This window comes from Parasteatoda tepidariorum, chromosome 9 (assembly GCF_043381705.1).
Source record: "Parasteatoda tepidariorum isolate YZ-2023 chromosome 9, CAS_Ptep_4.0, whole genome shotgun sequence".
Taxonomy (NCBI): Eukaryota; Metazoa; Arthropoda; class Arachnida; order Araneae; family Theridiidae; genus Parasteatoda; species Parasteatoda tepidariorum.
The window spans coordinates 62,892,241-62,915,996 of NC_092212.1; the positions used below are offsets into that span (position 1 = coordinate 62,892,241).

Sequence of the window (23,756 nt, forward strand, 5' to 3'; positions counted from 1 at the left end):
TAAAATTGGCCAATTTTGAACCCAATATAACGAATCTTGCAAACAAACACCAGGTACACCCATCTCATTGATCAAGAAGCAATAAATCTGTAGTTACTTTACTTATTATTTAATAAATATTAAGGTATTAAATTTCCACATTAATATATTTTTCATAAAACTATTGTTACACAATGAACTATAACTTTATATGCTTAAAATCATAAAATAAATGTCGAAACACAATATCAAAAAGAGTTTTATTTTAATTAACAGAAAATTACTTTTATGGGGGTCGATGGAGATTTCGAAAAATTACAAAGGGGTCGATGATCAAAAAAGTTTGGCGACCCATGCTCCATCATCCATATACCACTGAGGACATTTCACGTCAGCACTGTGATCGGTGCAAGCCGGATGCGGAATTCGTATCGACTGGGATTCGAACCCGGCTCGCCACGCTGGAATGCGAACGCTCTATCCCCTGAGCCATTGCGGCTCAGAGTCGGCCCTTTGCAATGCTCTTAATTATTCTGATTAATTGTGAACTTATAGATTTCTGCGAGCAACCAATAAGAATTTCCCAAATCAGTTAAGGCAGCTGTGGATAAAAGAGTGTGTTTCACGCATTTTTTTATCAGCAAAGTTTTTGTTTGGCATCCACTTTTCCTCCCTTTTACTCTATTCCTTTTATTCTTCATGCGATTGGTAATCGTTAAACTGTTCTACCGCAAAGTGCTCATGCATAGGTTGTCAGGCTACTAAAATGGAGGAGCCATCTCTTCTTCCTAGGATTCAAAATTGTGATGACGTGTCTTTGGATCATCGTCAACTGCACATTATGCAGCTCTTGTGCGCCGTAAATAAAGTACCTCCCTCCCTATATTTTGATTATTTTTCCTGAAGATACAATTACAGTTATCAATTTCAATGCAATAATGCCTTCAAATAATATTTCGTTGTTCTTTTCAAAGCGCATATTAATATGTCATTTTTATTCGAGAAAGCTTATTTTCATTTCGAGCTTAAAGACACATGCTTTTCCATGCACTGATGTGAAGTTTTTAGCATTATAAACAATCATTATAAACAAGAAACAGCCACAATTCCTTCTTTTTCTACGCTGTCAGTATTTTTTAACGTTGCGAAAAATTTTCTAACTGAGAAAGTTTTTTAAGCAGAAAGTTTTTTTAATTGAGATTTCGTGTTTGAAGAAAGTTTTTCATTTTATCTGAGTTTGGTTAACTTCCCATTAAATTAAAAAAAGTACCTATTCATGTTTTGTTCACAGTTAGGATTTTTTCTTTGTATATTTAAGGGTTTTTAGTTAAAAAAGGTTTAAGAATGAGTTATGGATACCACCAATTTTTATTGCGTAAGATACTTTCCAAGTACAAAATATATTCATTTCAGGATTTTATAAATATGAAATTTTCATTTTTCTACACATTTCCTTAAAAAAATAATTCATTTAACATATTCTAAACATTTCAGTTCATTTTAAAGAAATGCATTTTAAATTGTTAATTATTTTTTTGAAATTCCTACTATAACAGTCACGTTCTGTTAATAATTATAATCTATTGCCAGTAATTCGTTTTAGTTCAACTTTTTTATTTATAAGAAATGGTATTATAAAAATGAATCGCAGATGTTTGCGTTTCGAGGCAAATGAAAGGCATTTCCAGAACAAGAATAACAATCAAATTAAATGCAAAAGTTTGCTCCAAAAAAAGATCAGTTTAAAGTTGTTCTTCGAATAATAAAATTCTGTGTTGCTAACAATAAATTTTTACATATTGCACACAGTTCTCAACATTCATAGTTAAACTATTGAATAAGTAAAAAGCAAAAAAGATAGGGAATACACCAGAAATTTTCCTATACATATTTATTAAATATGAAGTCAATGATAGATGGAATTGTCATTTTCAAAAACTTCTGTCCTTTCCTATCAAGAATTAGTATTGTGTGAAATCAATAGTCTATTGAAATGTATTATAATAGGTACGTTCCTTCCCGTCTCTCTACCGCGTATTCTTTTCAAAATAGACATATGGTAATAACTAGGAAAGGCAAATGATAAAAATAATAGATTATAATTTAAAAAGGACTGATTTACAAGACTATTACAACTAATTATAGACGTACTGCTTAGCAGTGATGGGACTGAAGTAAGCGAAGATAGCTCCTTTGTAATACTAATATTTTATTGAACATATTTACATTATATAAAAGTTGGTTTGAATTACAAGAAACATCATCACAGCAGGTGATGAGCAGGCTGCCATATGCGTGCTGGTATTTATACAATTCTAAGAATATGATGACGTCAGAGCTCTTAATTCAGTTCACTTCAAAAATAAGTAAAAACACAATTGATTAAAGACGAAAAGAGAATAAAATGAAATAAACTTGATTTTACGATGAGCAGCGAACTCATCACCACAGGTCGTTAAAAATTTCAGAGAGTATATTTTTATTTATTTGGTAAAAACGTAGAATTGTGTATTTTTTAAACAATTAATAAAATAAAATTATTAAGTAAATTATTTTCGATGGATATATTATTAGAAAAAGGACGCAATTATACTAAATTTGTTAAATAAAACTTTGTTTTTGTACCTTTTCTTTACGGTGTTACATTAGTATTTGAGTAAACTTTAGATTCTCATCAAAATATTAAGCTTAATATTCCGAACTATAATTGTTAAAAATTTATCATGCGATAAATAAATTGAAATGATTGTGGTGAAACTTTACACTTAACTTGTTATTTTAGTTAAAAATTTAACAAGTTTAACAAGTTACAAATTTAACAAGATTTATAAGACATATTACTGTTCAGGCATTTATTTATAATGAAGTTGAGTAATATAGGCTACTTTCCACAATTTAGAATACATGTTCTCTCTCTTTTAAATGTTTTTAAACGTACAAAATAAAATAATCGTTCAAAATTAAACAAAATAAAATCACAGTAAATATGGAATTAAAGTAATCAGAACTAGTTTATTTGTAGTCGGCCTTCTTAGCCCAAGTCTGCGGGTTTGATCCCCAGCCCAGACACCGGATTTTCGGGAAGCAGAAAATCCTCAGCGACCATGTCGTATGATTATGCGGCATGTAAAAGATCCCTGGAGTGCCTTATTGGCTCTTGCATTTCCGGCAAAATTAAATTCCTAGTGTACTTTAGAATCCAAATAGAGTCTCGGTGCTGCCATCTAGTGTGGTAGAAACTAGACGTCCAAATTAACATGACCAACGGTATCTCACCCATTGTGGTGGTCTCTGAAAGAGTGGATACCACCTTTGGAGAACGCACTTGGTATGCTCATCGTCAAGACCGATTGCGCAGCTCATTGGAAATAAAAATAAAAAAAAAAAAATTTAAAAAAAAGTTTGCTTGCTGGGAAAAAGTAAGTGGTTGCGAAGCTATATTCGAGTTTTTTCTGTCTAATAAACTAACAGTTTAATTATTTTAATGTCACCTTTTCAGTGATTGTCTTCAATACTAGATTCTCCTGATTTTGGTGCTGTCCCTAACTATCTGCCCCATGATTTCACCACCACTTTATCACCTGGGATTTATTACAGCTTTTCTCTTCACTCCGTCATATCCTCCTTCAGATTTACATACCTATAAAAAAGTTACCTAATTATTACTACCACTTTTTAATTTTTAAAGTGCACATGCTCATTGCTCTAGATTTTGACTTATTTTTAAAATCATAAATAAACTTTATTTTACTTCTTTCATATTTATTATTTTCCTTGATGTAGGAGGGAGTCCAAAAGGCTCCATTACCAATCTGCCCCAAAATTTGGGAGTCGAAATCAGAAAGAAAATCCATTAACAATCTGCCCCAAAATTTGGGAGTCGAAATCAGAAAGAGAATCCATTAGTCTGCCCCAAAATTTGGGAGTCGCAATCAGTAAGAGAATCCATTAACATTCTGCACCAAAATTTGGGAGTCGCAATCAGAAGGAAGTCGAAATCAGGAAGAGAATCCATTAACAATCTGCCCCAAAATTTGGGAGTCGCAATCAGAAGGGGAATCCATTAACAATCTGCCCCAAAATTTGGGAGTCGAAATCAGAAAGAGAATAATGTAAGTGTGAATAGAAGACCTGACATGAGCAATGATTATCTGAGGGGATTTTCTCGGAGTTATTTTGAAATTTTGCTTGGCTTGTTGGCATGTAACCTAGAACCTAAGAAAGGATTTTACAGCAAAAAAGGTTAACATAATTTTAGCTTTTTGCTTGTTATAAATTTCGCCAAATCTCTCATCGCACATATGGCGACTTTATGGAACATTGTTATCGGACATTTCATTTTACGATATTTCAGTTCATTTCTTACACGATAACGATCAGATTATTCATATTCCCCAAAAATTAATTTTCAAACATTTTAGTTGTCATTATTAATAAAACGTATTTCTACTTTTCTTTCTTGCGAATATCCACTTTATATCAATATAAGTTAATTTTCAATTAATATACGCTAAAATAATGAAATACACTTATGTTTCAGATCCTGATCTATTGGGAGAATCCAATATATTTTATGGAGCCAAAAGAAAATTTCTATTAAATTTCATTTTTATATAAAATCGTATTATTTATACATCCTTTTTTCTAATTTGCTAGTAATTAGAAAGATTTAAGTGTAGAGAAGTAGCTTTTAAAATAGCCATTATTCATTGATACTTTTAATGGAGGCATTTCTATAACTTTAAGCTTTTAAAATACTTAATACAAGATACGTAATATAAGATATACGCTCATTGGTGTTTTTTTTCCTTTTGCTTAAGTACTAACTTTTAAAACAATTTGTCTGTGAAGAGTCACTGAAGATCTGTTATAGATGTTTACTTTATTTATTTTTTTAGACTCAAAATTTAACATCAAAGCAGTTTTTTTCAATGTGTTCCCAACAACAGAAATTGAATAAATTTTTGATATTGATAGTTTTTCTTTTCTGATTCCTGTGATTTATTTTACTTTCGTGATAAATTTGTTGTTACAGAGTGAGTTAAATAAAAGTGTGTCTGTTTTTCATTTCTCCCATTTACAAATTTTGCTTGCTCTCAGCTCCGTGTGTAAGATGCAGAACGATTCAACCAGCAATGAAACATTTTCTCATTTCATATATATATATATAATATATATATATATTTATAACCGTCGTTGAACAGCCGACGAAATGTTTGGGTTCACGACTGCTAATGTTCAACTACGCAGCATTGTAATTTTTAACCCAATCCAGAAGACAAGGGAACTCCTGATTAAGCATTGGGAGAAATTCGTCTTCGTTGAGGGCATTTTTTGATTGTACTAACCAGCATTTGCGTTACGTGGAGGGGAAGACCACGGAACACTCTCACAGTTGTCCTGACAGTAAAGGGGACTCTAACCCATGATTCATCTATCGCTGAGGAAATTTTACGTCAGCACTGTGATAAGTGCTAGCCTGAAGCGGAATTCGCATCGATCAGCCACCGCTGGGATTCGAACCCGGCTCTCCTCATTGGAAGGAGGTTCTTGATTTTTGTAAACTTGATTTTTGTAGCCTGATTTTTGTAACCTGATGAACCAGGGTTTCTTATTGATGCAAAAAGCATAAATAAAAATAATTTTGAGCCCATTATTTCATACTATATTTGTAGAATTGTGATTTTAAAACTAATATTGGATCAGACATCTTGGAAAATCAAATTCTAGAGTCAAGTGTAAATGAAAAGCAAAAAAGTGAAATCCAAATTATAAAATTAAATAAGAAAATAAAATTTGATGGGCCAACGCATTTAAAAAGGTTGGAAGCAATTTTTTAAATATATCATGAACGCATGATATTAGTTCCTCTTGACTTATTTTAAAAACTGTTGTCAGAGAATATGTAGAATACCTTGACGTGTTCTACATATTGGATAATACCTTATCCTTATATTTATCGAAAATGTATATCATTTATGCTTTGAAAATCTCTATGCTCGATATCATTTTATGCTTTGAAAAAAGTTTTAGCCATCATTATGTTTCTCAAAATAATATTTTGCATGTTCGTGANAAACTGTTGTCAGAGAATATGTAGAATACCTTGACGTGTTCTACATATTGGATAATACCTTATCCCTATATTTATCGAAAATGTATATCATTTATGCTTTGAAAATCTCTATGCTCGATATCATTTTATGCTTTAAAAAAAGTTTTAGTCATCATTATGTTTCTCAAAATACTATTTTGCATGTTCGTGATCCTCTAGGTGGAAAATATTTTGTTCCGACCGAAGATACGTACTGGAAAGCGTTTAGAACAATAATAACCACCCTCACTCCCCAGCCAAACCCCAATCTTTCAAAATAGGAGCATTGCTAAAAATTCACTTAATTTTTTTTCCTTCAATTTTTTTTATTCTTTTTACTATCTTTAGATACTTTTTAGAAGTGAATTTATCAAACTTCAATTAAATTTGGTTTACTTCTTCTTTATTCAGAGATTAAACGGTTAATGACCTTAATTATTTTAATGAATTTAAATTATTAAGAAAAACATGGTCATGCCTAATATTTTACACCACAAATGTGTTTATTTTTTAGATCATTAGCATATATTCACAAATATATGTACCCATGAGGCTCAATTTCGGCACAAGTAGATGTTGACGATGAAAATCAAAGAAGAGCCTTATTTTAAAAATTTTGAGTCACCTTTGATTTTTGATGCACGAAACGTATTTAATAGTGCTGACGTTGTGCGAGAAAATAAAGAATTGTCAACTATCCAAAATCATTAAAATATATAATCTCTTCATCAGTTCACTCCATTATATCAGCAAAAAGGAGTGCTTTCGAATCTTGCATCCATATAACTAAAGCAAAATATATCGATACAATATTGTGAAGAGCACTCAAAAAAGTGAAACAAAAATAGAACACATTGTGTAAAAATATATACGAAATAAAACGCAACAATAATACTAAAAAAATATAATGAAAACTTTCTTAATAGTGAAAAATTCAAAGTAATCTTTATGTCTAGTATGGAACAAGATTTTAATAAACATTGTCATATTAAACCAATGAAAGATTTTTTTTCTCCCTTAGTAATGATGCATATAAGCTTCAAGATCTTATTATTAACTGTTATTTTATTAATTTAAGCTTCAATCTTTGTTTCGATCTTCTAAAAGAAAAAATAAAGAAATTTCACCATTAAAAAGAAAAAATTTAAATAATTTATGTTTCGTTAGTTACTTTTAAGACCCTATATAAGATTAAAATTCATAATATTTGTGAAAATTTGAAAAATTAGTTTCCATTAAAAGATTTCAAGATAATTAAGAACTTTAAATATAACAAATCTCTTAGTAGAACTATTTTTTAATTATAATGATATTAGCAAAAATTTAGGGATAATTAATATATCCGATAGTGAATATCACTGTGAATACCAGAAATATTTTTAATTTGTTGATAAACATCATAACAATATTATTGCTGGTAATTTAAATATAATAGAAAGCCTAGAACTTAAGGATTTAATTATAAAATGAACAAAACTTAGATCCATTTATCAGTAAATAAAATTCTAAAATATTTTCTTAATGATCTCAATAATTTTTGTTTGAAAATATCACTTGGATTCTTTTTGCCTTCAGGTGAAAGAGTAGAAATGGGCTGTTTATTATTACTTTGAAAACTTTGTTTTCAATGATAAGGAAAATTGAAATAACAGTAACAATTCAACAAACGTTTCAAACATTGTTCAATCAATTAAAAAACTGCAAAAAACTTTGTAATAACCCTCATAGACAAAGCAAACAATAGTTATGCAGTATTCTGTAAAAATTTCTATGTTGAACTTTTAAATAAGGAGTTCAAAATAGTAAAAATTTTAAGCTTAGTAATTAAATAACAATGCTATCATTAAAACAATTCTAACTTTATATAAGAGTTAAAAACAATATACAATTACTTAAATTTCATAAATTTCCTATAAAATTTAGAGCAATCCCAAGTGGGTCTAATACTTACTTAACTAAAGCTGACACCATTTTCTCTAATAATTTAAACAAAATTAGTAACAATATTATTAAAGAAGGTTTTTCATAAGGTGTTACATAAAATTTACCGCGAGGAATTAATCTTGGTACCTAATCATGGCGATATTATTAATTTTAATTCTTTAGATTTAGGTATTTAAAAAGAAGAAAATGTTTCCTTTGTGTTGATTTATGCGATAAAAGAAGTTAATTTTAATATAAATAAACTAATTACTTGGAATTCTAATGTTTAAAAAACTTTTATTTAAATACTATTTTTAATCAAATGAATAGAATGTGAAGAATATGTTGAAATGTTTATTTAGTCAAAAAAACAAATAGGGAAATACTTTCAAAATTTGATTAAAAAAAATGGATGCCCAACTAATGTAATTAAGTTTTATATAAAATAATTGAGTTAATAATTTATTGAAATTCGCTATTCACTTTATAGATTCCGTTTCGTGTTTTGCTCCGTATTTTCCTTACATTTTATTTTCTGTTTAATTTTATATATATATATCAAANTACTTTAAGTTGTTAATCGATTAAATATGTCTCTTAATATATATCTGTATGAAAAAAGTTTGTAGCGTCTGTCCATGTTTACACCAAGTGGATATTTCTTTCTGTTACCTATCACTCTAGTTTTCATTAAGAATTATAGCTTGACTTCATATAAATATTAAATTATTTTTTTAAATATTTATTTAAATATTTATTTAAATATTTATTTAATTAATGATAATCAGAATTATTTTGTTCCATCAAAATAAATTCTAATAATGAAATTCTTGCACTAACACTCTTTCTTACTTTTCATGAAAAAAATGAACCACGGCATATCGTTAAATGGCGAGGCATAACTGCGTAGAATTTAAAATGTGGTGATTGATAAAAATAAAAAATCTACTAAAAATTAAGATTAGTAACTTTTTCTAGTGTATCTTTTTCAGTTTACAATTGAAGGTGATTGCAATTTTTTTTAATTTTTACTTAAATATTAGTTATTTACAATCTATGTCATTGTAGCAGTTGCGATTGAATAATTATATAAATTAAATAAATACAAGAATAAATTAAGGTTCAACTAATTCTTACATTTTTTGTCGCCTTTGAAATTCTAGTTTTTTCGGATGGAGGTTATCTTATTCATAACTATAAACTGTGGGTTTACTACATCTTACTCTTTTTTATTTATGAAAAAAACATATGTATAACAGTCCTATATGCATGCAACAACTATTAAAAAAAGTTTGGCTGTCATGGATAAATATTTTTTTTGCGAAATCAACCTTGAATTAAAACTCTTTCTTTCTAGATTGTTTCTAGAAGCAACCTCCTCTCGAATCAAAAGTCTCATTCTAGAAGAGGATAATCTGGTAACAGTTTACGTAACAATTTTAACAGTTCTTTATATATACAGATTTGCGTCTGATCATCTGAAGGAAGTTGAATATTCAGAATACTTTTGCTTTATGGAAGTATCAAATAACAATATACTTAAAATCTTATTCTTTGTACGATATTGTAGTGGCAATGAATCTGAACAAAATGATGCAGAAACGTCGGATGCTAAATTTACTTGGAATAAAAACGATGCCAAAGCACGATAAATAATAGTTAATATCATAGATAAAATGATGATCCTGCATATATTGAAATCTAATATTGCTTTTGAAATGTTTTAAGGTCTTGTACTGTTTCTGATCAAAAATGTCTTTATTTACAAGAATTCTTCACTCATAAATTCAATAATGACTTAGATATCGCCATGAATTTAAGCATATTGAAGCACGTCACATTTTCTTACATCGTGTTTAGTTTTAAACGCATTGAATAAACTAATTGACTAATTGATGATTAAATGGTATTATATCTAAATTTTTATTTTTACTACCAGAGCAATGTAAGCACAGAAGTGCCCGGGAATCAAGGAGAAAACCGCAACGAATTAAACCTCTTTGAAGTGCCAAGTCATCTATGGGCAGCGATCATGGTAAAAAAGATAAAACTGGTAGCTAAACTATGTCTTTAGAAGCTTATATGCTGGCAAAAATAGGGCTGAAGGTTTGTATATATAAAAACAGAAGGGAAAAAAAACTGGTATGAAATACATTTAATTCAGGCATTTTTTGGGAAAAATTAAATTTCTGTAATTACTAAGATTTAATTTTCCCCCCCTCCAATTATAGTATTGATATAAAACTGCTTCTTTCTGGAGGATGAGTAGAAATTTATAATTGCCAAACTGTACTGCCGTTGTGAAACAATTTTCTTAGCGTTCTTTCAATATTAGCGTTTTGACGTATTGAATCTTGAATTTTAAAAGTTTCAAGAAATTTTTTTTTCAAAGTACCTCGTCGACTCAGTAATTATAAAAGAAATATGTTCACATGATTTATTTGTTGACTAATTATATTTATAGATGTTTTAATAGTTCTTTTTTAGAAATTTCTCCTCATTTTAAATATTGTTTCACTATCACTTTGTGAAATCTTTTTCAACGACATTACAATTTGTCAGGTATGAGTATATATGATTAATTTGGAAAAAAAAATAGATTTATTCCTCTCGAGAACAATCTATATCTTAAGTCTATCTCACTATCAGCTTTTCCTCTTTTTCCACCTCACTTCAACCCTGGGTAGAATAACCATTGTCTAATTTCTTTATTTCGCCACATCATAGTTCAAATAAAATTTTTTACAGCTACACTTTGATTAGATATGTTGGTATTAAAGTGAAAGCAAAAATAAGTTAATCCAGTTAGTTCTTTCGTATCCAGTTAGACTTCATTTAAGCCAGTTTCCGTTAAAATTATTTGTTGAAAAATTTATCTTACTTTGGATAATAGTAACTCGTGTAAAGAATTAACAACGCGTAAAGAATAAAATTGAGTGATCTCACACTGGCATACACCACTTTCAAATAATTTTGGAAGATGTGCAAGCTTCGAATGATTCGAAGTTTTTTTTTAAATTTAAGATAAGAGGGTAAACTAAACTCAGTGGCGCGACAGCCCATAGAGGGCCAAGGCCTACTGTGCCCATCTCAGTTTTCTTGACCTTGGGCTCTGGGGTGCAGGAGCAGATGTTCCGGTCAGGTGGTCAGCCGAACGCGGAACCCCCAGTGTTTAGTTCCCAAGCATGCTTGGTACTCATTTATCGATCCACTGAAGGGATGAAAGGCTGAGTGAACCTTGCCCGGCCCGAGGATCGAACCAGGGACCTGTGGCACGACAGCGCGAAGGAAGCGAAGATAAGAGGGTACATACAGAATAATGATAAACAAGAAACTATTTGTACCTTATCTTGCTTTCGATTAAGGCGACGATAAAAACTGATTAATTCTGTAATATAATTCTTTCATACCTGAACTTTTTTAGATTGAGTTGTTTTCAGGCATGTTAAAAATATTAGGGGTTGTAAAATACCTCTTTCATACCAGTTTTTTTTTTTGGAGATGGAGTTATTTTGAGGGATATTAACTGTTTTCAAAAAATTATACTAACTAGAAGAGACTTGAAAACACCAAACAAAAACTGGCAAATTTTTAGCTCATTCAGCTAATGTCTTGAAAACCTCATTTGAAGAAGAAGTTGGTAGATATTGTAAAGGCTCAGAATGTTTTCAGGGTGGTGTGTCTTCCGATGAAGTGCCGTTTTTGCTAGCATGTACATCTTTAGATTTCGATTTTCTTGTAATTAAATTCTCAGTTTTATTTATATTGTTTAATTAAGACAATTTTTGTTTTATCTGCATTTTGGCGCTTTTGCACTTTGACCTATCGTTTTTAAATTAAATTTTGCTCTTAATTTTTGTTTAATTCTATTTTCATACTTTGTCCTAAACATTTATCTTATATTTTAAGAATTGTCTGTCTCGAACTCCCAATCATTAGAATTTATTTACTTTAAGTTGTTAATCGATTAAATATGTCTCTTAACTCAAATATTGATACTCCATGATATTTCATTCTCAATTGTCATATAGAATTCTAGGAACGTAGATTGTATTAAAAATATATAATTCTGTATCAATGAATCAGCAATTGAGCATTAAAAATATACATTTATTTTCAAAAGAACTCATTGTTCATATCTTGAAAAACCTATTGTATCATAAGCATATCATTAAAAATTTAATAATTTTTAATGCTATTAATATCATTAAGTAGTATTAAAAATTTTGTACTTCCATGTTAAACAAGTAATTTACTAAATTGAAATTTAATAGCAGTTTAATTTATTTTGCAACATAGATTTCACCTTTTGTTTCAGTTTCCCACAAAATATACAATTTCAGTTACAGTGAGATTACAATAAATGTAAATAAGTTTTTTTTTATTATCGCCAGCACTTGAAAGAATCCCAGCGGTATATTTGGTCCTATAAATAAATATTTGAATTGTAACAAATTGTTATGTTTGGAAAATATCTTATAGATGGCGATAGTAGGAGCAAGTTGGACCAAACTTGTTGTATATGCATGACTAAAGGCTTATGGCATATAAATAAACTTTGACCACACTTCATAAAGTATAATTAAATATTTATATTAATATATAATAATATTCAGGATAATGCGCTTAAGCTCTACCATTGCATAAAAATATTCCTGCATGTAATTGTGATTTGGTTGACACTTGTGGAAATCATCCTATGAGAGAATAAAACTTGGCAGTCATGCTATAGCTTGGTATACAGGTTAGAAAATCATGTCTTCTGACTTGTACGGCCATTGAGAAATAATTTTCTTAGTGCAGCAACACTATAGCGTTTTCACGTATTATATCTTCAATTAAAAGTTTAAAAAATTAACCTACCAAGACAAATCAATAATTAAGAGATATGTTTAAGTAATCTATTTAATAGCCTCTTTAATCTGAATTAATAGTCTGCCAAAATAAAATACTAATAAGGGTAGCAAAAGCCAGATGGATCGTAAGAAATGACGCAATACACCACGACCTCAAAATAATATATTGCATCAATAGACAAACATAAAATTAAATTAAATATGAAATTCTATGAAAAAACCCACCTCTTTCTCCGCAGCAAATTTCTATGAAATATTCCTATATGAAAATTTAACTGAAAGCAAGTGCATCAGACCAATAGCAGCATACTATTGCAGTGATGCATCATATTCCCTACATCAATAGCATGTACATAACCTCATTTTCACCATACCAGCTTAGCTCAAGTTATATCTCACATTTTTAAATTACGGTCTATCCACCCTGCTGCATATAACTACACAGTCAGAACTCGATGATCATCTATCCATATGTACTTTCATTTACTTCATTTGCATTCCACCTCATCGAAACACCACAAAGTTCAAGTTAAGGGTGAATGGGAAACGGGTTGCAAGCGGCTCTCGGGTGTCCAGATGTTTAATACAGTTCAGTTCACCCTCTTAAATGTTTAAGTAGTCTAATTTTTAGAAAATGCTTCCAATTTCAATTGTTGCTGTTAATTTGTGACTTTAAAAATTAAAGAATTGGATTTAGCTCGAAATGCATATTTAAGAAAATGGACTTCGCTGAAGGTGCGTATTTAAGAAAATGAACACAGCTCATAATTCGCATTTAAGAAATGGGACATGGCTCAAAATTAGCAATTTAGAAAATGTATAAAACTCTTTAAGAAAATGGATGTAGCATTGGATTTTTCAAACTACATATTACCCATTGGCAAAATGGGTGTTGCTTCGGGTTTGATGGCGTGCGCATCTCATTTGGCCATCATCACACTTTTCAACTGTGCTCAAGAGTAGCACTAAACAGAGCGCATGCGCCGTCATTGCATGCGTTGCTATAGCAAACTCTGCTGCTTCATAATTTTTTTTTTTTTTACTTTTAATTTTTTTCTGCATTAAGTAAGTTTATTTTTGAAATGTGGGACCAGAGTGATCCCATAAATACTTCTTGAGTTGTGAATAAAAGAGAATTTCATCATTTGAACAATATTTTTGTTTTTATTGTTTTACTCAAGAATCAAATATTCTAACCAACAGTTCTATCTGGATTGTTTGCAATACTAATTCAGGTGAATATCACAAATAAAGAGAGCAAAAAAAAAACAAACAATTTTTTAACTTTTTTATTTCATTTTAATTTGAAAAAATTATTTGAGTATTGTTCTCATTCTTAATAATTAGCTTATAAATTCACATAAATTCATAATGTAATGGTGTCTATTTGTATAAATAACTTAATTAACTTTTTTTAGTTTAGTATTCTTTTCAATGGTCTGCGATTTTCTATTCAGAGTTGCCACGGGTCTTAGACATTTGTAATATTGGTTGTAAATATACGTTAACACTTGTATTAATTAAATTTCGTTTTCTAAGTACCATTTAATGGTCATCAGAGATCTGAATACAACGGGATCGTGCCCAAAGATACTTCTGTAATATACTCAGATGCCCGACCCTGGAATCAAATATTTTTTCTCCATAATGATTATGCGTACATAGCTTTTTAAAAAGTAGGCGAAATTCTTTGCAAAATTGCTAAAGTTTGGGTTTATCATCGAAAGGCGTATTGTGTGTTGGGTATTTTGTACAGCTCAAAATTCGTATTTTGAGCTGTGTCTACTTTTTGAAATCCACAGTTTGAGCTACGTCTATTGTCTTAACCTCTTCAGACTCAAGGCACATCACCAAATAGAGGGTATTCAAAACTAGGAAAACAATGGTAACAATCTTTTCTCAAACCTGATTAAAATTTCATGAAGTTAATAGTCATTTTTTTTAGAATGACTGAAGTTTTCACATCACGATAAAGAAAATAAAAATATTTTTAACACTTAAGAATTAGCTTTGAAGTTTTCACACCACGATAAACAAAATAAAATATTTTAATCAGTTAAGAATCAGTTTCGAAATTTTTGCACCACGATAAAAGAAATAAAAATATTTTTATCAGTAAAGAATGCTTAAAAGTATGTATAATTTTCAAAATTAAGATGCCACTTTACTACAATTTTCAGACTATTCTTGAAACCTGCCGTATCAGGTCTGAAGGGGTTACATATGAGTATTCATCTGTGCCTATTTTCTAAAACATGATTCTTGAACTACGACTATTTTCTGAAATAAGTTTTTTGAGCTATGCTCGAAACAAAAACCACAGTTCCGATTTATAAGATAGTTTCATGAAAAAGTTCACAAATATTTATATATTTTATAATAGAGAAAAAAATAAATGAGAAACATCAGATAATCTATTTGAGAGATTCCTAATTTGTTTTGGCAGTGGTACCCTAAATGGTCAAGTCTCTTTTAGACCCGAGACTAAATTTATTCATTAAGTCTCAGAGTTCCAACCCCGAGACTTAATGAATAAATTTCATCAGCAATTGTAATCTTATTAATTAACGAAACACTATTATTTATTTTGAAAATATTAATTGATCAAATTTTATTTGTTATTCCAAAAACCTTTAGTGCATGAATGAAATTTTCTCGTATCATCATAACAAATTATTTTATCAATACCAGTGTTAAAATTAGGTTTCATGTCAGATTGTTAAATTCATAGGCCTAAAGAGGCAACTATAGTTTTTTTTTAAATTTGATTTTAAGGCATTCATAAACTAAAAAATGAATAAACTGAAATATCATTTTTTATTGAAATGAAAACGATGAGAATGGTTATTAGAAAAAAATAATTCTTCATTGCTGAATTTGCTTATTTTTATTCGATGCGAAATGCTGATGTAATTTTTCCAAAATGCATAATTTTTTTTTCTAATTCATTCATTCTTTTGTTATAAGAAAAGACAATGAAATGAAAAACAATGTTATGAAATTTATTTCTTCACAAACATTTCAATTAAAAAGTTTCATATAAAGTGCGCAAACATTAATTAAATAATAAACTATTAATTGGACATAATTTAAATTACAGGTTTCAAAAATCGTAACTGGTTAAAAAAAATTTAATTTCGGGAACCTTTGGGTTTCGAGGAACAATATTCAGAAACCGCTGGTCTCCAAAAAAAGAGAAAAATATGAAATATTATTTTTTTTTTACAAATGTTCTTTTTCAAGATAAGTTGTGTAGTAGTGGCAGTGACATTTGGCAGTATTATTGTTGGTTTTAGTAGCAAGGATTAAAGCATATACTTTGTTGTAAACACTAAGTGGCAAATAGGTAGATAATAATAATATAATAACAATAAACAGGTAAATAATTGATAAACAATCGATTATTTTTGCTAACTGCAGTCCAACATTAAATAATACTGCTTGCAATTGAGAATTTAATAGAAAAGATGAGTCGATGACGCGAGTAAGTGACATTTATAGGAGCATTTATAGAAAGATATAAATTGAACAAGAGAAATAATTTAAATTGGTCGAATCACTGTGGGTTTTCTATTTGTAACAGATTCGATTTTACTTTCCAATTTTAATTATAACATAAATAAACATTGGTTTTGGGAGTGTGATTGCATAAGTTTATTTTTAAATTAGGTGGTGGTAATTTAAATAAGGCACAAAAGTATTAGCCCACCTTCTAATAATTCTATAGCAAAATAGTTTGGATACCATATTTTCTTCTCACTCCACTTTGAAAATGCACTTAAACGCTTAATCTATTCACCTAGGCTCTCCAATTGTTATTCCACTTTGACAGTTAAAAAGAAAACTCTTTCTTAAAAATAACCAGATTGGATAGAATTATTCACCAGTAAAAATATTACATATTTTAAGTAGGAGCTTTTACTTTTCTAGTCATTTATACAAAAAATATAAAATATGAATTGATCCAGAGGCAAAACCTGCTACAAGCATTATAAGAATCGCTTCATGAATTTATTTACCAAATATATATAACGCTACATCTATTCAACTAGGCTCTCCAATTGTTATTCCACTTTGACAGTTAAAAAGAAAACTCTTTCTTAAAAATCATAAAAATAACCAGATTGGATACTAGTAAAACCTCACTCGTAAAACCATTACATATTTTGAAATGGAGCTTCAACTTTGAAAAACCATTTATACAAAAAATATAAGATATGAGTTGGTCTAGATGCAAAATATGCTGCATGCATTATAAGAATCATTACAAAAATATATTTATTAAGCATATTTAGACAAAAATTTACTCTTATTTCATTATTTTATATTTTAGTTGTAAAAAGTCCTTATCTAAAACTAACATGGTCTATTTTATGGTTTATTACACAGTTATTTTAAGGTAAAAATATCAAATTTATTCAAATTCCCTCATCCCATTGCTTCGGAGGCACTCTTAATGTACCATAAAGTATATTGTTGTATAGAGTACAATTTACCAACATTAGCATTTGGGAAGCATTAAAGTTTTAACTATTTTCGAAAAAAAAATTTCTAATTGCAGTTGAAGTTCAATGGTTTTAATAATTTCTTTATACCCATAATTCTCAGCAACTTGCAGAATTGTGTGATGTAATTCGTTTCTTGCATTTAAAACTGCTAATTTATCTGTTGGACAGAGTTTTTTGAATTTAGATGTTATTTTGCCATCTCCAATCAAGGCACCAATGAAAAATTCCTCAATTAGTTGAAGAAAATCAGAGATGCTGTCTACCGTTGCGCATTCTTTTGGTGTTTTACCATCTTTATTTCGTATGTTATAGATGGCACCGTACATGAGCAAAGTCTTGACAGTTTCAACATCTGCAGCTGCATGTAATGCAGAATTTCTACTATTTCTTGTTCTAGCATTTATAAAAGCAGTTAATTGTTTGAAGTTAGTTTCTTTAACATGCATGAGAAGTAACTCGATAATTTCAGTATGACCTTCGGACGCTGCTACATGTAGTGCCGTATTTCCTGTATTGGTTACAACCATAACATTGAATCCAACCCGCAATGCATAATTTACTAAAGACGTGTGTCCTTCCCTAGCAACAAAATGAAGAAATGTTGTGCCTTCAGAATCAAAAGTTTCAAATTGATACATATCTTGCATAAGTGATGCGCTTGGTTTCGAAGCTTTATACTTTGATGTTAGTAAATTGAATATATCAACCCCATCTTCCATTTTTTCTAAGTCTTGTTCCATTTTTAAAACCTTTGAATCATTCTCACCTGAGATAGCTTTTAATTTCGCAACATATCTTTTAGCTATTTTATAACCCTCACTAAATCTGTGACATTTGAATGACAGTTTTGCTAATTCATACTCAGCCATTAGCGTATATCGATGATTTGGACCTAAAACATTTTCTTGAATTTTTAAAAAATCTTGCAAGTCATTGAGAGCTTTATCAGATGAACTTTGATAATATAACAAAGACTTTACTTTAAAAAGTGACATTAAAGTGTCTGGATGAGAAGGCCCTAACTCTCTTCTTTTGTATTCGTAAACACATTTACAGCAAGATAGAGCCTCGCCGTACTTATCCGTTTCTGTCAAAATATCTGCTCGTAATTCCAGAGAGTGTATAGTCAGAGGGTTTTCTAAACCAAACATTTCTAGAAATTTTTCCAACATAATACTATTTTGATTTAGTGCATCATCATACCGTTTAAGTTCATTTAAAACTACTGGCATACTACACAATGTGATCAAAGTCTCAAAATGATCTAATCCTATTAAAATGCTTTGTTGTAAGTAAACATCTTCTAAAATTTCTATTGCTTCCTCATTTCGATCTAATCTATGGAGAATGGAACCAATATAAAATCGTGTTTTTTGAGTGCGAATGTTACCTAGTCCAAATATCTTTATCTTCCTCTGAAGCATTTCCTGAAAAATATCAAGTGCTTCTTGATATTTCTCCTGTTTATACAATATTATTGCTGAATTTTCCTTGGTTTCTAATGAATCAGGATTATCTGAAACATGAGTTGGAGAAATTTTCTGCAGCGATTTTGTTTGCTTGCTTATATGATCATAAAAATTTTCTTTAATAAATAAATGATTATAAATTTGATTGTAGGTCTCAGAATAAAGGAAAAATAGTTGCTGGAGATGTTTTATTTCAGGAAAATCATTGTCAATAGCACAAGACAGTAAAGTCTTTCCTCTTTTATTTTTTGTACACATAATCGATTTTAATACATCGGAATACATTATTTTTGCAAGGGTATTTAAAATCTCAATATTAGCATTTTGCACAGATTTGAAAGCGCTGTCGATTAGTTTTAATAGATCACTGACACTTTCGCTTGATGATAGATCAAGTGGAGTTTTCTTATCAGTTGTTATTGCATCATATATAGCACCATTTTCTAATAGAATTATTACTACTTCAATTCTGCCATAGACTGAAGCATAATGAAGAGGTGTTGCATTCTTTTCACCGAATATATTAGGATTTGCGTTGTTTTTTACCAAAATTTGAGTAATTTCAGCGTGACCTCTCCTTGCAGCATAGTGCAAAACCGTACTATCTGTTGAATCCTTAGCATTGATGCACGCACCCTCATCAACAAGTGATATAACTTTTGAAATATTATTGCATATAACTGAATGAAAAAGTTCTTTTGTCATCAGAAGGATTCCTTTAATGTCTTTATTTTCAATCTGATACAATCTAATGCAGTCATAAAAAGCACCATAGTTAAGCAATACTTTGATTAATTCCTCATGGTTAAACTTTATTGCAAAATGAATTGGTCGGAATCCATCGTCACACTCATCATTGACATCAATTCCTTTTTCAATTAGATATTTAACAATTGCTGTTTGGCCTCCACAAGCTGCGTAATGAAGAAGAGTCATATTTGCACTCCCACGGTCTGTCAACAGTTTTTCATCGCGCTGAATGAAGTATTTAACAATATGCAATTGTCCCATTTGAGCGGCTGTGTGTATGGGCTTTGAGCCGAAACTTCCAATTACATTTAAATCGGCACCACCATTTGTGAGAAATTTTAATAAGTCCAGGTGTCCACATTCAGCAGCTAAATTTAACAAAGTAGAGGCGCCATGGATTTTTTCATTTATGTCTATAATTTGTTTCTGAAAAAATATTTGTGCTGATTCCAAATGACCCAGAAATACAGCCAAATCAACTGGTCTTCGATTATCGGAATTCAGTTTATTGAAATCTGCTCCTCTTGCTAACAATAATTTAATGATATCGGAGTGTCCATAAAACACTGCTAGATGCAAAGGGGAACAATTTGGTTTAAAAACAAAATTTACATCAGCTCCATGATTTAATAAAATGGTTACAATGTCATCGTAACCCCCTTGAATGGCAAAGTATAAGAGTTCATTTAAATCATCTGACGTCGAAAGTTTCTTTTTTTCTAAAACGCAAGATACCACTCGTTTTAGACCTTTATTCACGGCGTACCAAAGAAGCGTTTTAGATTTATCTTTAAACTGCTTTTCGATATTGGTTGATTTTTTTTCTAGAAGAATTATACACATATCCTGATATCCCCGCATAAGAGCTTCATGAAGTGGATCCCCATCATTCACATCAGCTCCATATTTGATCAACAGTCGCGTTGATTCAGTGTAATTGTTGGTTGCAGCTAAGCATAGAGCTGTTTCGTTTTTAAACGTTCTGAAGTCCAAACGACATTCTTTACTGGCTAATAGCATATCTATAACTTTCAGATTATTATTTTTGACAGCATGATGTAAGGGTGTATATCCCATTTTGTCGGACACATTAATGTCAACTAATTTAGGGATTAAATATCGAACGATGTCATCATAGCCTGAGATGCAAGCTAAGTGCAAAGGAGTTCTGCCAAAGATATTTTCCCTTTCAATACTAATTCCTCTTTCTACCAGCTTTTTAAAAATGTCAAACCTACTTAGATTAGAGACTAAGTCATTGTAGGTCTCTGTAAAATATTCCTCACCCATAGAATCCATAATTTTAAAATTTAAAACACACATATGCAATAAAGTTTGTCCTTTATAATCTACAGAATGAATATTTGCCTGTTCGGATAACAGTTTATCTACTATTTCAAAATAACCAAGTTTGATAGAAAGGCTCAAAGGAGTAAGATTGAATTTATCTGCTGAATTAATATCGGCTCCACATTCAATCAATCTCAGAGAAATATCTATCGAACCATTTTTTATGCTTTGATGAAGAGGAGTACAGCCATCAGGATCCCTTATGTTAATAGACATCCCATTTTCAATTAAAATATTTATGAGTTCTAAGTTATTATGACGGATTGCATATTTAAATACGGGGAAACCCCGTCTTTCAAGATCTTCAGTACTTGCTCCGTGTTCAATAAAAGATTTTAATACATTTAAATGTCCATTCAAAATGGCTCGTTGCAAAGGTGAAAGTTTTTCTTTGTTAAAAGCATTGAAATCGGCACCATGTTTTAGCAAAACTTCAGCAGTCGATGACTGTCCATTAAAAGCAGCAAAATGAAGTGGAATGTTGTCAGCTGAATCCTTAGCATTTACGATTGCCCCATTAGAAATCAATAATGTGACAATATCTACATGCCCAGCGTAAGCAGATTTATGCAATGGTGTGACCCGTATATCAGATACAGAATTAACATCTGCTCCCTTACTGAGTAAATATTCCACCATGTTCTTGAGTCCCAAGTCAGCAGCAACATGTAATAAGGTCTTTCCTGTTGCATGTCGGATTGAATTTATATCCTGAACATTTTGAAGTAATAAGTCAGCGGTTTTTGCTTTATCATTAATTACAGCTTTGTACAGTGGCGTCTCATGAAACTGACCAACGTTGATTGTAGCTTTGTGATGAAGTAAAATTTCAACGACATCAAAAAACCCATTTTCTGCAGCAATATGAAGAGCTGTTTGATTATAATTAAATTTTTCATCAACTGATATTTCCAAATCTTCTATAATATAAGAAACTGCATCCTTACATCCTGATGCAGTTGCTATGTGAAGAATATTTGTATCATTAACATCTTTGGTCTTAGGATTTAATCCGCGATCAATTAATAACTTTATAATATTAATGTTAGAAGATTTTGAAGCAAAATGTAAAGCTGTTTTCTTGTCAGGTTCCCTTCCGTAAATATCTGCTCCTTCTTTCATCCAATGTTTCACATTAGCTAAGGAGCCGTTAGACAAAGCACAAAACAAACTTTCTTGATTTTCAACAATAGATTTTGCATTCGATAGATTCTTTATGATTTTTATTTTAAAATTTCCTTTACGATAAATATCATGCTTGATAATCTTCAAAGCAAATAAAAATAATGACTGAGTGGAATCCATTAAAACGTCCACAACAGCATTTCCATGAGCTAGATAATTCCTTAGATATCTGCCAACTAATAGAGGACCCTCTTCGTTAGATAGCTGAGTCGTAATCAAAAAAAGATTGGAATGCTCTATGCTAGACAAAATTGATAATGTAAGCATTTCAATTTCCACTTGCATTTTGTGATCATTTTTATAGATGAAAAAGGATTCTGTGTTAGATTCAGATAAATTATGTTTATGTATTATTTTTCTCAAAGATGTAATATCATTCGACAAGATTTCTCGATAAGACGTTAATGATGAGTTTTTTATTTTTTTGATATTATCAGTAGTTATTTTTTTAGTCTTCGTAAAATTTTTCTTTAGTTCCTGTAAGTGTTTGATTTCATCTCCTTGACATTCAGTAATGTAAAATATTTTCAAAATTATAGAATAGATATTTGAAATGCCCTGCTCATCTTCATTATACGAAATATGCTTGAAAATTTCATTAGTTAAATATCCAATTCTTGTTAAGCTTTCTGGAACCATTACAGGTTTTATATCATTTAACCATTGCTTAATATTCTTCTTTCGAATGGAAATGGTGTAACTATTCAGTATACTGTCAGGGATCGATGCACCGTATAGCGTGTTGAGATAGAACTCCAACTCAAGTTTGGACCTATTTAGAAAACTCTTTTCAAAACCAATTATGTCTGCTATTTCTGAAAATATGCTCTCTTCAAAATATGTTTTCACTTTTATAATTTTACTTAAGTCAGAAATCAATTTTTCTAATACAGTAATTACTGTATTGTCGTTACTTGGTAAAATATCTGTTATATCATTCTCAAAATATACAAGTCGAATCATGCGAGAAATGTCTTATATTCACCAATGTCTTTGCAATTGCAAATTCTCTCCAATAAAGTTCTGACAGTTCGAAACTTTATTTTCTGGAGAACTGAAGTTACAGCGCAACTTAAACTTTTCACATCATTCTGAACAAATGTGTAAAACTCAGTACCGTAAAGTTCCTCAATATCTTTGAATGTTGATAAAGGAAAACCATGGGAAAAAGAATCTCTTAAAAATTTTAGAATAGTATTTGTTTTGTTTGGTATGAACACCATCAAAAAATCGTTAGTGGCGGGAGAGAGTTTTGGCGATTCAAGTGTATTTTTAAAATTCTCTCCCAAAACTTGCAATGCTCTAATGATGACAGTTTTTCCACTATTTTCAAAACTGTTCACTTCAGTTGCTACGTCAATATATTTCTTAATAATATTGAGAGATTCATAATCACGAATTACTTCATAATTTTGGTAAAATTCTTCAAAATGCGGATATTTAGAAATGATGCTAGTTACTACATCATAACGTTTTAATTTTTCAGGAAGCTTACTTAACACTTCCTTGTCAATTTTATTAATTTCCTTGGATTCATAGACCAGACATTCACAAAAATTACTAAGATATTTCACAAAGTCATTCTCTGTTACAAAGCAATTGATGTAACTTCCTTGATTGTTCAGATACCGGATAAAGGAAA

General features: G+C 30.2%; 2 protein-coding genes across 2 annotated transcripts in view; one reads left to right on the plus strand and one right to left on the minus strand.

Moving 5' to 3' along the window:
- The window catches only part of LOC107440009 (serine/threonine-protein phosphatase 6 regulatory ankyrin repeat subunit B-like), a 17,973-nt gene extending 4,158 nt beyond the window's left edge, over window positions 1-13,815 (plus strand). Inside the window, exons 2-3 of the mRNA XM_071185836.1 lie at window positions 9,936-10,031; window positions 13,687-13,815. Of these exons, the coding sequence (XP_071041937.1) occupies window positions 9,936-10,031; window positions 13,687-13,815 (225 nt within the window). The remainder of the gene's footprint in view (window positions 1-9,935; window positions 10,032-13,686) is intronic.
- A 2,022-nt stretch (window positions 13,816-15,837) lies between these two features.
- LOC107444287 (uncharacterized) lies at window positions 15,838-23,754 on the minus strand. The gene has a single exon (XM_071185479.1). It carries the CDS (start codon window positions 23,075-23,077, stop codon window positions 17,354-17,356), a length of 5,724 nt encoding a protein of 1,907 aa, XP_071041580.1. The 5' UTR covers window positions 23,078-23,754; the 3' UTR covers window positions 15,838-17,353.
- Between the last annotated feature and the right edge of the window lie 2 nt (window positions 23,755-23,756).